This window comes from Dicentrarchus labrax, unplaced genomic scaffold, assembly GCF_905237075.1.
Source record: "Dicentrarchus labrax unplaced genomic scaffold, dlabrax2021, whole genome shotgun sequence".
NCBI lineage: Eukaryota > Metazoa > Chordata > Actinopteri > Moronidae > Dicentrarchus > Dicentrarchus labrax.
Genome location: NW_026136701.1, coordinates 15296850 through 15312533, shown reverse-complemented (window position 1 = coordinate 15312533; position 15684 = coordinate 15296850). Strand labels below are relative to the sequence as shown.

General features: G+C 41.3%; 1 protein-coding gene across 3 annotated transcripts in view; it reads right to left on the bottom strand.

Annotated features, from left to right (window-relative positions):
- Nucleotides 1–6252: 6252 nt before the first annotated feature.
- Nucleotides 6253–15684, bottom strand: part of LOC127362627 (tensin-3) — a 32134-nt gene continuing 22702 nt past the window's right edge. For all 3 annotated transcript variants that reach the window (XM_051398626.1, XM_051398616.1, XM_051398634.1), the window contains 14 exons: nucleotides 14846–15003; nucleotides 14606–14738; nucleotides 14392–14475; nucleotides 12478–12610; nucleotides 11618–12177; nucleotides 11417–11503; nucleotides 11183–11314; nucleotides 9701–9796; nucleotides 9082–9159; nucleotides 8812–8889; nucleotides 8420–8588; nucleotides 8270–8338; nucleotides 8018–8047; nucleotides 6253–7887 (listed from right to left, as the gene is read on the bottom strand). In XM_051398626.1, coding sequence (XP_051254586.1) covers nucleotides 7743–7887; nucleotides 8018–8047; nucleotides 8270–8338; nucleotides 8420–8588; nucleotides 8812–8889; nucleotides 9082–9159; nucleotides 9701–9796; nucleotides 11183–11314; nucleotides 11417–11503; nucleotides 11618–12177; nucleotides 12478–12610; nucleotides 14392–14475; nucleotides 14606–14738; nucleotides 14846–15003 — 1952 coding nt within the window. In that variant the 3' untranslated portion in view covers nucleotides 6253–7742. The remainder of the gene's footprint in view (nucleotides 7888–8017; nucleotides 8048–8269; nucleotides 8339–8419; nucleotides 8589–8811; nucleotides 8890–9081; nucleotides 9160–9700; nucleotides 9797–11182; nucleotides 11315–11416; nucleotides 11504–11617; nucleotides 12178–12477; nucleotides 12611–14391; nucleotides 14476–14605; nucleotides 14739–14845; nucleotides 15004–15684) is intronic.

The following is a 15684-nucleotide window of genomic DNA, read 5'->3' as shown; positions in this document are numbered from 1 at the left end:
TCTTTATTTAAGTCCCATTCTGCAGGGATGTGACGACCCTCTGAGTAGGTCTCTCTCAAGAACCTGGTGGGTGGAGTCGGGTCATCAGCAAGATTCAGTTCACCTGGTCTGGTGGCAAGACTATATAAACTGGAGGCAATCAGCCAGTCTCTCTCTCAGCTTCCATCCTGTTTGGTTTGGTTGGATTTAGTTTGTCTTTAGCTTCATTTCCATTTTAGTTATGTAAAATAAACTTATTTTTAGTTACAACTCAAATGTGTTCTCCCCTTCTTTGTTCAGCCTTGAGCCAGGTTGTGACAAGGGAGGAGTATTATAAATGGGACAAAGGTCATCCAAGTGATGGGACTTCATAGTAAACAGATTTCACGTAGACCAGACAAAAGTCAAAATATAATTCACCCACAAGATCTGTTGCTATCAGTCTACATAATCAGTCCACCAGCCGAACATAATTCAAGGTGACCTGCCCATATGGTATTCAGTGTGTGAATAATGCACCTCATGTACCTGTTCCTCACACATAAAGCAAGTAAAGCAGTGGTCTCTGAACATGCTGGTAGAACGTGTGACACAGTTGGGCCTGTTCTAGCCATTTGTCAGTGCTACAAAGCAGACCTTAAAATAAGTACACATACCACACATGTAAGTGAGAAAATTCCTACGTAATTACATCTGTAGCGTTTCTAGCTCCGCTATTAATTGGTTACAGATGAGAAAGGGGATACACCAGCACAAAATGTCCAAAATACCTCAAAAGAATAACAGCAGGAGAGGCGAGGTGTACAGTTCCTCTTTGCTTTTGAAATGTCTTGGAAGCCAATGTCAAATCAGTTGCCAACAAGCCCTGGCGTACTGCCGTCTGTTAACAGACAGGTCTACAGCAGAGCAGTGCTCAGTGGAATTCCAAACATTTGTTTCATAAGCTGAAAAAAGCCTGCTGATTTTCCTCCCTCTCCTCTGCTCAGAGCTCTATGGAAGGGGGTCTCTCAGCCACCTGTGCATATTCAGCATAGCAGAGGAGAGCGTCGGGCACAGGGAGCAATGTACTGAAGGAATGTCGTCCCACAGAGCAGCCACTCAATAAAGAGGGAGTGTGAAGAATTTGCCTTTGCACACACAGGATATTACTGTACATGTGTTTAACATAACCTGCTGTCAAAGGCTACACCGGCCAACCACAACTGCTTGTCAAATCCTTATCCAGAGCAATTTTCCACTGTTTTAGGATGATTTGGACAAATCGGATACACTTGCTTGAAGCTCTGCAAGCGGTCGGAGTTGCCTCCAGCAGTTGTGCTGTAGCTTACTGTAGCTTATTGCACCGAAATCCTCGGCTAAATATAAACTAGCTACTGAATGCATGCTTCTGGATGTCACACATATTCTCAGTTTAATTTTTATGAAAGCCATAGGTTGCTGCTCCCTTGGTTGTGAGCAGTTCTTTTCAAAATGCTGTTTTTATTATGTGTATTTCTACCCCTGTATTTAGAAGTAAAACAGCAGCTGATTACTGATGTATGCTGAGAGTGCCTTATTATTATTCCATTCATTAAAAATTGTTATTTTGTATTTATTATTATTATTTCGATGTGACATGTACTAATGCTTCTTTCCCCACTTCTGGCTCTGTTAGAGTGACTTTGTGTGTGTTCAGTGCAAAGATGGAGGAGATGGTGTTACTGTAGTGATGGGGAAAAGCACAAAAATCTGTAGCGCGGCCAAAGCTCACAGACTCAAAAGCACATAGTTTAATCAGCTGGAGGTCTGCAGAACACGTCTGGGTTAACCCAAGAGAAAGATGTGTGTGTGTGTGTGTGTGTGTGTGTGTGCGTAAGTGCATACCCCTCACTCTCAAACACCAAGCAACTCTTTCGCCATTCTTACCTGGAATTTGGGATGACAGTGGGGGTCTGGTGTGTGTGTGTGTGTGTGTGGAGAGAAAGAGTGTGTGGATACATATTGTATGTAGGTGTGTTCGAGTAAGATGGGAGGGTTGAGACTGTGTAGGATTGAGGCTGCCACAGATCACATGACAAGTCTGGTACGGTCACTGTTATTCTTTTTTCCCCCCCTTAGTCTCATGACCGTCTCTCATATAATTGCCCCTGTCTGAGGGCTTTTCGAGCAGTCTCTCATCACAGATGAATTGGACGCAAAGGTCTCTATTATGATTAATATGATCATCTTATCCCTTTGATTCTGTTCTGCGCTGGCACCCACAGAGACCTTTGACAATTATCCGATTATTAAAAGCGGTTTGAATGGTGGACAAAATAAAGAGCCAAAAGGGCATAGGCCAGCTTTCATCTAATTCCAGGGTCGGTTCATTATTTTTTTGGAGTGGTCTGTTCATAGAGCTGTCATGGTCCCCATTTCTGGAGGCCCCTGAGGCGGTCCAAGGCTGTAATTAGGCCTGAGCGAAGTGGAAGACAGAGAGAAAGGAACTCGCAGCATTCAGCCTGACGGATTGCAGAGTGTTCGGAAGTGGGCTGAGAGTGGCGCCGCTCACTTTGGGCCCCGAATCCCCCCCAGACAGTAGCACTTCCTATGTCTGTATTACTCTGTCTCGTATAGGCACATTGTACATGTATGTACATTTCCTCACATGTGCAAGACATTTTTACGCTCTGACTCTCTTTCACTCATTCTGTCATTGCACCTTATTTGAGAACTAGAGTAAGTGAATTATATGGGAAGCATGATTTTAATTTAAACATGTAATGTCCTTAAAATGGTTACTAATTGAGTACAAAGTACTTTTTCATTCATGCTTCATTTATAATTTTTTTCCTTTGTGTTGGGAGCCCGCAATCACATGATTTAAATACAAATGAAACAGACAACTACATGTAATTTATTCTTGCACAGTCATGTATCATTTTCTCACTGACACCAACACACCATTACTCAGCGTAAACTAAGACAAAATTAGAATTGGTCGAGGGAATATCCCATTGCAGTTCCTACAATGCTGCATTTATTTTAGAAGTGATGGTGGTTGCAACATGTGGTTTGATGCTGAAATGAAGAGAAAACACAGATATCAGAGTCAAAAGGTATACGTAGCTGTCTGACAGGTTCACCCGGCTAATCTAATTCACTTTAGATAGTATCAGCATGCAAGTCAAACTACTTTTATTATTTTTTCTGTTAATGAAGCCATTTTTCATATTATTCCTGTCCATATTCCTTTTGTTTTTTATTTTATTGTATGCAGTTATACAAAAAGCATTGTGAATTGGTGTGAGGCTGATCTTTTGTATATTTATTGTTGCAATAACCAACAATAAACCAACAGCTATAGGCTGACTACATAGGACTCACCTCCCACCAACCTGTTGTTGTGCCAACCATGTGTTCTTATTGAGAGTGCGGGAAAATTAGCAATATTCACCTTTATATAATTAACATTTGGGGCGAGTTGGGTCACATTGATTAAGGAGTAGTTGAGCTCATCAGATGGGGCTGAGGGGATACCTCTTATAAAAACAAAACACCTTTGCTCAAACCATGATGTAAAAAAAATTCACATCACAAAGGCAACACTTGTCTTCAGTGCGTGTTGTTTTTAGTTCAATGACCACGACCATGACCCATTGGGACCCCTCCATAGCCACAGTGACTGGGACTTGCTACTCTGTCAGTTGTCATCCTTTAGGCCGCAATACTGATTTCTCTCTGTATAGTACAGATATGTGCAGCTGTTACATACATTCTGAAATGATACAACAAAACAACAGTCTATACTGCACAACTCATTAACAACTAATGATTTATTGATTGTGTAGGGAATCATCTTGTCCTGACCTCAACTATGAGGCGGCCTGATATGGAAGCACGCAATTAATCTCACAGTGCGTTCTGAGGTTTCGGCGTCTGCTGAAAAACCAAACAAGGGGCCTCAAATTGTGCAGCCATCCCAGAATGCACTTTCTATTTTTGCTCCCCAAAATGTATTCTGCCTCAGAGGAAAAGAGATGAGCCCTGCCCCTCTAATTAAGTGGCCGTAAAAATGCTGCCGAGCTAGGGTGCTGGAGGAATGAGAATGAGCTCTGTCAGCCTGATGAACAAGGCCTTTCACCTCCACATTATCTACAAAGTGACACTTGATTGGCTTCAGCTTCCTAGAAGAGACTGGGAAGCTTATTGTTAAGCTGGTATTGGTTGAGACTGGCATACTGTATGTGACAGGCTTAATCAGTGTCTGTTACGGGTCCTTGCTCAGGTCAGGAATGTCAACACAATAGCGCTGATTATATTACTCATCAGCAGTCGCCATGTGTAGGTTAGGGGTTGGAAAATAAGCCTAACTCTATTGTCGGGCAAATTCTTGTCTGTTTTTCAGACAAGTTCATTCTGCTGTATCATTAATCAGCATGGTAATGACAAATATTGAGACATCAATCAAGTTTGCTGGGGAATCACTGCAGTATCAAGTTAAACTTACATTGCTCTCTCATGCTCACACATGCTGTTATTACCTGTGTGAAATATTGTCTCTCCTGACAGGTTCCTCTGTAGTCTAATAATGTTGCTTGGTTTTCTGGACTTTCCCCAGCTTCTTTTATTTCAAGACCACTCTGCACTAAATAACAGAGGAAGACGGGCTGTGGGCTCTGCAGTCGCCACACCTGGGCCTTCACTTCCTTCCTGCCCTCCCCGGGAATTCTTCACTTTCACCACCTGCAGAGGGACAGTAGTGGGGGGGGGGAGGATCTGCCCCATTACACCTTTCCTCTCTCTTTAGCTAAGCTCTGCAATTTTATTCCTTCGCAGCACCATTAGAGCAACCAGTCCAGGCTTGTGTGGAGGTAAAATCCTCTTTTACTGCACTTTACAAATGAGACAGTGGACATGTGTGTGTTGGATCTGTGCGTTAGTGCTGAGAAAGAAGGGCAAAGATGCACAGTAGGTGTGTGTGTCAGCCTTATTAATGGTCTACTTAGGTCTGTCACCATCACTATTTCACCTTTAAGCTACAACTAGTGAAGTTATCTTTTTACTGGGGAAATAAGCCACGTCACAGAACCACTCATGTGCAGGTTCAAATGTTTTGTGTTACTAGTGTCCTCTGCTGGCTACAGATTGTAGTGAAGCATTAATTTCTCTTAAACAACACTAAAGCAGAGTTTCCTTATTACTGACCCCTGGGCAGCAGTGTCTTGATCTTCTTACTTTTCAAATCCTCCTTTGTATGGTAAGATTAGCTACTATAGGAGCTTGAAACCTGCCTGTGACTAATACCCGAGTTGTGGTTGAGACCTGAGACTAGACAAGACCTGTGCATGGTGTCTTTGGTTCAGCAGCATGCTTAACTCCTTAAACAGGAGCCTGAGTTAGTCATTACAAATGCATGGTGTGCAGCCAAACATTATCCAAACCCACAGAACTATATTTAACTATAACAGAGGGGGCCCAAAGGTTAACAAATTATTCCCATCATTATTACCCGAATTTTAAGGAAATGTAAGTTACGGAGAATGAAATATAATATGTGACTCATTAGAGAGCTTTAATACAGGGCTAGAACAAACTGACACAGACTATAACGTTAGCTAACTACTTTGTGATGCTGTCAGAGAGATTAGAATAAGATGATTTTAAAGGTCCAGTGTGTAACATTTTGGAGGATCTGCTGGCAGAAATGGAATAGCCTATAATATTAATAGGTTTATTTTCATTAGTGTATAATTATCGGAAAATAATCTACAGAACACTTTGTTACACGCGTGGTTAAGGTGGGCGGTTTCAGTCGGTTGCAATCAATAGTTGCAATCTGCAACCTCACCAGTAGATGCCACCAAATCCTACACATTAGTCCTAAAACAACCAAACATGTACAGAATATAGAAAGCAAATGAGCACATTTCCCCAAATAACTTTTCTTCTAACATAGTTTTCTACTTTTGCTTCTTCTTAACGTTAGCATTAACATTAGCTAGATATGAAGGTAGATACCACCTAATATTTTGCTTGCTAACATTATGAAGCTAACGCCAGCAACCAGCTAAATTACCACAAAAACTGGAAACAGGGGGGCAACAGCTAGCCTGGCATTGTCCAAATGAAACCACCTACCAGTACCTCTTAAATTCACTAATTAACACGTTATCTCGTTTGTTTAATCCTAATATCACAAAGGTGTAAATAACTGTCATTTGTCAGGACCATTCCCGGGGTCTCCGCCGGTTGCCTAGCAACTGGTCCTGGCTACGACGAACTTTTACCGGTTGACGGATCACCAAGATTAAGTAAGTGTTTCATTTTGTTTATTTACAGAACACATCCAACAATTTAATGTCAATATACACATAAACTGTTCACATGTAGCATGTTATACACAGAGGCACAGTATGAGATAAGTATGAGGTACAGATAATATGTCAAACAAATGTGTACATAATGTAATCCATCAACAGAGCTGTATTGTGGTGGTAGGTCCCTCTCTGGATAAAATGACTGCCCAACACAAAAAGTTAAAAGGAATCAAGTTTTATGATCTCTCATATACAATATCAACAAACACTCAACTGGGGGTAATCTTTGTTCCACAGAATCTATATTGTAGATGTAGCTAACTGACAGATGAATGGAGAATATGTCAGATCTTAAATTTATGTCGCATTTTTCGTTCTTCTAAGAACTTAGACTGTAAGACTAATGCAATCACACCATTTGTTCTCTCCATAGCAGCATGTCTTTTTTAAAATCCTAATCCTATTTAAGTACAAATTGAATCTTCTGATATATTTTTGATAAAGAAACATTGCAGTGCTGCTTCTGGCCATGAGCCTCCCAAAGGAGGGCAAACTAAAGTAAAAATTTGGTAGCTGAGTGGTACGCCACTTGATGTGTTTTAACCATGTCAAATCAATCTATATATTAGGGATTAATTAAAATATTGTCTATGGTTTCTCTTATTTCAACACACACACACACACTCTCACACTCTTTCATTAAAGTGTTGCTGACTGCTTTGAAAGTGGTCATATTCACATACATCTTGAGAAGAAAGTTATTTAACAGGTTCAGATAAGCCACATACATGCTGCACATGTAAAGAAGGCCATGGTTTAAAAAAATAAAATTTTACATTGCATAGATAAAATAAGATAATCCTGTATGCGATGTAGCCCGTCCCAAAATCCAAATTGTACATATTTGCTGCACTACTTTTACACAATTTTAACTCCACAAACAAATACTGCATGCTGGACAAACACAGCACAGAGACTTTACAGACTGTTAATAGCTTGAATTAAGTTTGTTTTGGTTAAATATAACAAAAAAATATCACATGCAACAAGGTAGAGTTTTCTCCATAAAACTGTCACAAATAAGAAAAGCAGCCTTTGTGTTGTGTGTGTTGTATGTACTTAAAATATGTTGAGAATGAAGGAATTACAGTTGTAAATTAGTTAAAAAGGATTAAACTTTTTTTATGATTTAGCTGTTTTCTTACTTGGCTATTTTACAGTTAATTTTACAGTATAGAAAAACAATAGAATAGAAGGGGATTTATATTTTTATATTAAAAGATGTTATTAATGTGTGGGTGCTGGTAAGTGGTGATTATGTGTATCCATAATGTATATCCAACATCCAGTTAATATCCAGGGTTAATGTCCAGGTCATCACCATCTTCAGTCCTTACATTTTGTCCTTTGTTAAGTCTTTCAGTCTTTATTTCTCACTCTCAGTTAAAAGTCTGTCCAGGTGCTCAGCTCAGCCAGAGGGCAGGCCTACTTACTCTTCTGTGAGCCAATCATCACCTTGGAAACAAAGTTGACAATGGCACTTGCTGGCTGCTCTGGGTCATGCTCTGCAAACAGGTGACATACATTGTCCATGGAAGTGCCAGTTTTCCTTGCCACAAAGCCAAAGATCCTGCAGAGGTGGAGAAAAGTACTTAATCACAGCTTTGTCATCCCTCTCAACCTGACAACGTCACTTTAAAAACAACTGCTTTAATGCTGCTCTGGCTGCAGAAATATAATAATAATAATAAAATTCTTACTTTGCTGAAGGGCAGCCATCTTTTTTCCACCTGTGAGCAGTTAAAAGAGGATAATAGTGTTACTGGCTTGTTGAATATAACAAATTGTACTTTCCATCTGCACATAAAAAATTAGCAGTGACAACAATGTTGGTTTTATTATTTAAGTTTGTTGTCATTTCCTGCCCATGTTGGGATTTTACCACACCTGGTTGGAATAATAAAAGGTCTGGAAACCATTAAATGGCATGTGTTTCAATCAGCAATACTCACTTTCTATCTTGAGGGTCCAATGCACAAAATATGACCGTATTGACATTGTAGTGCCTCCTGAAGAAGAGTCTAAAAGGAGACAAGGGGGGTGGTTATAGCGATAAAAAGGTCTCTCTATGTCTGGTGTGAATTTGCCCGTGTGGTACTCACTTCCTCTGGTTGTCAGTGAGGGTGATTCCCTGGGAGGACACCTTGAAGTGGACTACAGTGGAGGTTGGAGGAGGGTTGGCGATCAGAGTCATACTGGTGGCTTTCTGCACCGCCTGGACACCTGTTAGTGACTCCATCTCCACTGAGCATAGGTACCACACATTACAGGCTGCAGGAGCACACAGATTCAGATTACACACGGATCACTCATCTCAGCGCAAATAACTGCAGAGCAAATGTATTTACAGTCCATAATAACAGGACAAGGATGCAGTCATTTCCAAAAGTGTTACAGAATTACACACAAGGATTTTGTCAGTGTTTATGTGCAGTGCCATCACTGCTTTGTCATAATATCTATTCAAGGCAAGTGATCTTAGATGCCCGATTACCTGCTCCCTGTTTTAGCAGCTCAGCAGCAGAGTTGGTGACAGATTGTGAGGTAGTCTCCACAACATCTTCAAGAGGATCTACGAGCAAGAAAAGCAAAAAACGTCAGTGAGATTATTTAAGAAAAGCCCACAATGGTTACATCAACAAATACATGGTCAGACAGACTGGCCCCTTTGGGTAGCCGCAAAACCTAAATAATGGCTGTTTTCAATTCTGGCCATAATCTTCCTCTTTAGCATTAGGTCTTTGACTGTGTGTTGAACGCTTACCTCTGTCAGGTATGATAAGTTTGCAGGGCAGGGCCAAGGGAGTGATCGAATGTTGGCAGACCAGAGCAGTTAAGCTTCCTGTAAAACAATGTGGACGTCAGATCAATATTGCTGAGAGATGTTGTGTTTTATTGCCAGATCAACTTTACTGCAAGAAGGCAAGATTTCTGCAACTGTCACATACATAATTATATACTGTACAAAGATATTACAAAAAAGAACACAAAAATAAAATGAAATGATGATCAGTAGAATGAGAATTTGTTTTTATCCCCCATGTAATCATACAGCCATGACAAAAACAACTTCAATAGTAATCAATAGTTACTGAGAATTTGTTGTAGTGTGCTCTTAAAAGTATAAAAGAATGCAGATTTGTTTCAGGGGAGAGGAAACTACCATCATTCCTATTAAAAATGACACATGTCCCATGATACAGCAGGTGCATCAATCTGTCATCTGTCTGCAGACAACCATTGGTACAATGTCCCACACACCAATAGAGAGCAGTATGGTGCGTGAAGTCTGTCACTTTGGTGCAGTGTAGCCAAACAACCAGCAAGCGTCACTCTTGTCAACCAGCTGTGAGGGGAGAGGTTTAAACAGAGTAGATACTCACCAAAATAAGGCTCATTGGGGCAACCCTTCAACCGCACTCCTTTCTGGGTACACTCAATCAGGAAGTGGCGAACTAACTCATTGGATAGATCACCTCCTGTTAGAATAACATAGAAGATACAGAGAGAGATATGAGAGATGAATAATGTCTCACTATTGTCTGTGGTCTGTTTTGGCAAAACTGTCCTCCATTTGACACCTTGGATTTACTCTGACCTAAATAATAGCCCCCAAGCATTTATCTCTGTGCAACACCTTACTTTCCAGCCTTGAAGAGTTACATAAAACATATTAAATCGCTAAATTCAATCTCTCCAGAGATTAATGGGATTATGATTCAACAGAAGCGCTTCTGAGGGGGCAGGAGGAGTCTATGTGAGGAATGTCTTGACACAAAAGCTTGGAGAAAGGCCCGCTCCTTAAGGTGGGTTGGGTTTCACACTTATAAGGAGCCACAATGCCCTAAGCTGAAAATGCGGAGAAGGACCGTGTCATGATGTCACCACAGGTGCTGTTGGACTGTGAAGGGGTGAAGGAAAACAAAAGGACAGGTGTGAGTGGGGGATAAAATGAAAGGGTTGAGCGCTGTGGTGGGCTGGTGCAGGAAGGGCATGAGGGCATCCTTTGAGCCCTTATAAATAATCCAGCCTGTTTCTGATACACATTGCATGGGATTTAATGTCCTTCTGGCCCTTTTTGATTAAGAAATACTGATGTGTGAATCTCTGTCATCACTCAATAAGCCTTTGTTTTCATATTGAAACATGGCCAGAGAATGCTTGGCCAGATTCCTCTAGAGACTGTTTTCTTTCCAAAAAAACCCTTCCCGTAATTCCTGAATACGCTAAACAAACACGCTAAGAAGTAAATAACCAAGCAGCCTGTTATGACCCAAGTCGCTGGATGTTACATCTCTATCCGACAGAGTTATGTGGGGCAGAGAGCTTCCCAGGAGAAGTCCCCGGTATCAGAGTAGGCTTAGGGACCCAGCACATCCTTTGTTAAGGGGTGAAACATTAGCTGTACATCTAAGAGTATCAGGCAAAGGGGGTCTGTTCGGCTTCATCATGATGATGCCCAGGAGAGAAACACAGAGTGAGTAGCTCTCACACACAAACAGAGGGAGGGACTCTCATGTTCCAGCATTAAGGTGAGTACAGTGGACTGTAACTGTAGACGGCTTTGTGTGCCATTGTGTGATGTATGATTCCCAGGATGTTTGTAAATACTGGACCAATCTCTGAAATCTTCACTATGATAAATGAAACAGTAATTTAACCATTTGGGAAATACACTCTCACTGAAAGCCAGAAAATATGTGTACTTCCCAAAACTTTAACAAAGACAAAAAGTCAAGAATTTTCTCTAAGATATGTAAACAATACAGTTTCCTTGACACTAATAAATAATAAAGTGGATCTTAGCAAATAAGTGTAAATCAACCATTTAAATAAAAAAGAAATGTCGACCACATCGACCATACCTTTCTTGGTCTGTTGGAGAACTGAGGGTGGGGGAGTAGCCACTTTCATTGCCAGTCCATATGCCCCCCTGAAGGAATGGCTGTCCCGTACGATGAAGCTACCAGGCTCCTGGTCCCTTAAGACTGAAATGGCTGAGTGAAGAGAAACATAATTGTGAGACGGCTCTATAGTTCTGTGAAAAAGTTTCTTTGCAACAAATCACATTGGAACTAAAGTGAACCCCGGAAGCCTACCTTGATCCCTTGAGATATCCGGCTTGTACCAGAATTTTGATGTGTCCTGCACAAACTTTACAGTAAGCTGCTTGCTGACCAGTACATCTGGAAGACACATAATTGTTAGCTAAATAATCAGTATAGTTTTCATTTATGTGTGGTCATCAAACCATGTGCCACCAATAAGGGTGTTAACTTCACTAGGGATCTGTAGCTTACCTGGCAGAGGTGAGACTGTGCCTGGCATCTGAGCTGAAAGGTCAGGCAAAACATTGGGGAAAGGAATACTCAGGGAGCTCCCACTGTGGGGACTCGAGAACCCACTGAGGGCTGGAGACGCTGTTCCCAGCGAATGTTCCCCATCCGACGCTCTCTTCTTCTGAGGCAGAAGTGGGGGCTGTATCTGGGACAGCTGTGACTGATTCTGCCCATCCACAGTGGTCAAATGTTCCCTGTCGATGCCTCCATTTCCCTGCAGAGAAGAGGTGGAGTTCGGACAGTCTGTGCCATAGCCAAGGCCCGAATCATCCTGCTCGTCAAAGCTTTGAGGGGGACTGCGGCTGAGAGCATAGCGAGCCAAACAGCTTCGCTGGCTGCTTCGGGGAGAGCTGTGGGCGTTGGGGGCAGGGTGGATGTGGGGGTGGTGCAGTGGAGGAGAGTGGTGGCCATAGTCCAGGGACATGGAATGCTGTGGTGGTTGTCTTGCAGTGGCGTAGCTGCTCAGAGAGGAGTGGCGGCTCAGGACGGGATGCTCTGGCCAGGACTGGTTCATGGATGAACTTAAGTTAAGAGGAAAAACGAAAGATGATAAACATACTGTACATAAACATTAGTCAAGTTTCCATTCAAATTAGCAAAAGAAATGATTGCGTGTTAAACCATTGCAGAAGAAGTTGGCATAATTAAAATAATTGTTTATATCACTGATGTTGGCACTGAAGAAAAGACTAATCAATATGCTGGTTGTACTCTCGATCCAACTGGAAATCAACACCCCAGTCTGAAGTCTGTTTAGGAAATACGGCCCTCTAGTAAAAGGTCAGTGCTGCTTTAAGATGTTGGATAGGACAGAAATGTACCTGTCTGTCCGCTGAAGGGTCCCAACAACAGAGGCAGAGTGTGTGGCACTTAGCGTCCTGTGGCAGTTGATGGAGGAGTCTGGTAAACTGTCAACTCCAATTTGACTGATCATCTCTGAATATCCCCTGGGTTCTGTGTGAGAGCAAGAAAACAAATATTTCAACCATATTTATTGATCACATTTACAGCTGTTTTTGTTGTAAATGTTGAATCAAATGACAATAAATACAAATACATTCAATCTAAAACATAGCCGTAGAAGAATTACTGAGAGAAAATATGGACAAAACAAACTGAAAAAGTTAAAATAAGCAAAAATAAACTTGCGTGCAAGTGGGAGTATGGAGAAAAAAAACCCTTGGGACCTTCTGGGTTCTTTCCAGCAACAAACAATCAATACTGGAGTTTAAATTAAATGAAAACTGTGCACATGGCCTTGAACCAAGCCATCAATCTATATAAAACCAATCACCAATTACCCCTGCCACAACCCGCAGAGTCAACAAATCAGACTCTATTGCAGCTACAAATTAAAAGCCCTCTGACATAATTATCTAAAAGCTGTATTTGAATCAGTCATAGCCACTGACAGCCAGAATCTGAAAGCTCATGTTCCAACTCTTTACAGCCAGGTTTTCTCTGGGTTACTTTTAAAAGAATAAGAGGTGCAAAGCTGAGAGAGTTGCTGGTTTCTTCTCGTCCCTGTTTCCCCTCTGTGTACACACTTTCATGGGGGAAGAAAAGTTTTTTTGTCTAACGCTTCCTGACCCACAGTAACCATGGAGATGTGGCAGGCCTGGGTGTCTGAGGTAGTAAGAGGCACAGCAGGGGTACAGATCTGCTCCCAGGCCCTACAACCTTTCATCATACTGTAGATTCCTATGGAAGTCCATACAAGGTCAAAGTAGAATGAAATTGATAGTTCCTGACATGTATAATCTTGTGCTTCTTTGACAAAACTGATCAAAAATCATGCAAAATACTTTGATTTTAATGGTATGGAGTGCAACATATACATGGGTAGAGAGATAGTAACCAATTTTATAGTTTTTCCGCACAAGTTCTATGATAAAAATTAAGTAAACACCAAAAGCATGAAAGGATTTTTGGAATTTACATCAAAGTTCACAGATGCTGGTGCCACAAAGTGCTATATATGCACAACTCTTTCCATCTCTGAGAATCTTGTACCCAGGGTGTGTTCCTCCTCAGATAAACCGCAGAAAATAAAACATCCATACAAAAAGAAACAAAAGAGGCTCAGTTTAATCTAAAGAACAACACTGTTGTGTCTAAAAAAGTGTTCTCTTCAGGCCGTGACCACACACACATTCTCTGACAACCAAACCTGGTTAGGAATCTCCCTGCTTTTGCATTCATGAGACGTCTTTTGTTTTTGGCCCCTGTCTCAAAACCGCTAAAATCCCACAAACAACAATGTCACCGTTACTAGGTAAAGCAAGGGGACCTGACGTAGCTCTGTTCTAATGAGGTAGTGGACGCGAACATGCTGTCAAGGGGGAAAGACATGAAAGAAGACTCAATTTCAATTACCTCCCACTCACTACTTGTCTTTTTGTCACTCAATCTATTTAATTGGTTGAGGGGAAAAAGCACAAGTTAATAGAAGAACAGGGGACAACAAAACCGTCTTTGTTTTGGGGGGATTTTTTTGTTATTCACAGCAACTTGGTCAGCTGTTTAACTTCGTACAACAGCGTGCCTCAAATCCCTAGGCTGAGAAAAAGGTCAAATGATCCATATTTTTAGTTCACAATAGAATGACATTTCTGCACTTTAAATATATACCGTTATTTCCCGTGTCTATTATTAAACTCTGCTGTTAAGTTAACAGAGAAAGACCATTTTCTTCCCATAAGAAAGGTAGATATTCTGAAGAGATTTGAACCTACCATGGTCCTCGTTGTAGCCTCTATAAGACTGCATGCTAGGAGATGGTGTTTGCCTGAGGTGAGTCAGTTCCGACATATTTTTCACTAAGGAAATGAGGACAGGGACATTTAATTAAACAAAAAAAATAATAATCGGGTCACAAATACATGCAAAATCAAATGCTCAGATAAAAGAAACTTATTAACAATGACACAGGAAACATACAGCACTTACCATAAGGTGTTGGCGGAGAAATGGGGAAGGCGGGAGTGGGTGGAGTCATGTCACTCCCGGGCTCAACCCCACTGTCCATGTCTGGGCCCTGAGCCCTGTAGTCAGCACTGTCACTCCTGTACAACATGTGATGCTGTAACAAACAATGCACAGATACATGTCACCACGCACACAGAGTAGATACATGAGATGGGGAAAAGCCATACACATACAAGCATTATACACACATGCTGTATTTACCTGTGACTGTGGCACACAGGGGGAGTACGTCCGCTGGCCCCTGTACTCCTCTGTCGCGCCCCACCCTGAGTTACAGAAGCCTGGATGATCCGTGACATCACTTCCTTGGCGACTCAGGCTGCGTGTGACACTGACCCGCCCCTCGCTGGACTGGACACCTGGATACACACAGGTTGAAAGCAGATCATTAATTTACAAGAATCACTGACTTCAAGGAAGTAAAGTACATAAAAAACACTGAACAGTAAATGACCTTTGGGGCCTTTTAGGACAGTATTCAGCAAAATGTTTTTTCTAACAGTCGCTTATTTTAGACAAGGTCTGGTTACCCTAAAACTAAGGCATTATAGACTACGGTTGGGCAACATGGGTGAAAAAATGATCACAATAATATTAACAATTATTGGTATGAATCTATCATGATGATTTGACATTCGTTTAAAGTCATCAAACTAATGTTCAAAGCAATGCAATGGACATCAAAAGTTTTAAGGGAACTTGACAAGATCATATCATCATAATAATCAGCTCAATTCATTAAATCCTACTCCTGATTTATTGCACTCTACTAAATTGAACAGTGCGCTCTGACGATCACACTCATTTAAATTCACATGACGATGTAGATAAGCTGGTGTGGTCACTTTCATGGCTATTATCTGTAAAAAATAAGAAATAAAATAAATAGTTTGGGATTGATGACTTTTTAACTTAATCAGTCCATAAAATGTAAGCACCACACTGCTTACCCCAGGGTGCTGCCTACAGTCATGTTTTGAGAGGACAGCTGAGGAATGCCAGGGGTCTGGCTGGTGGGCTACGAGGTTTAGAGTGTGTGT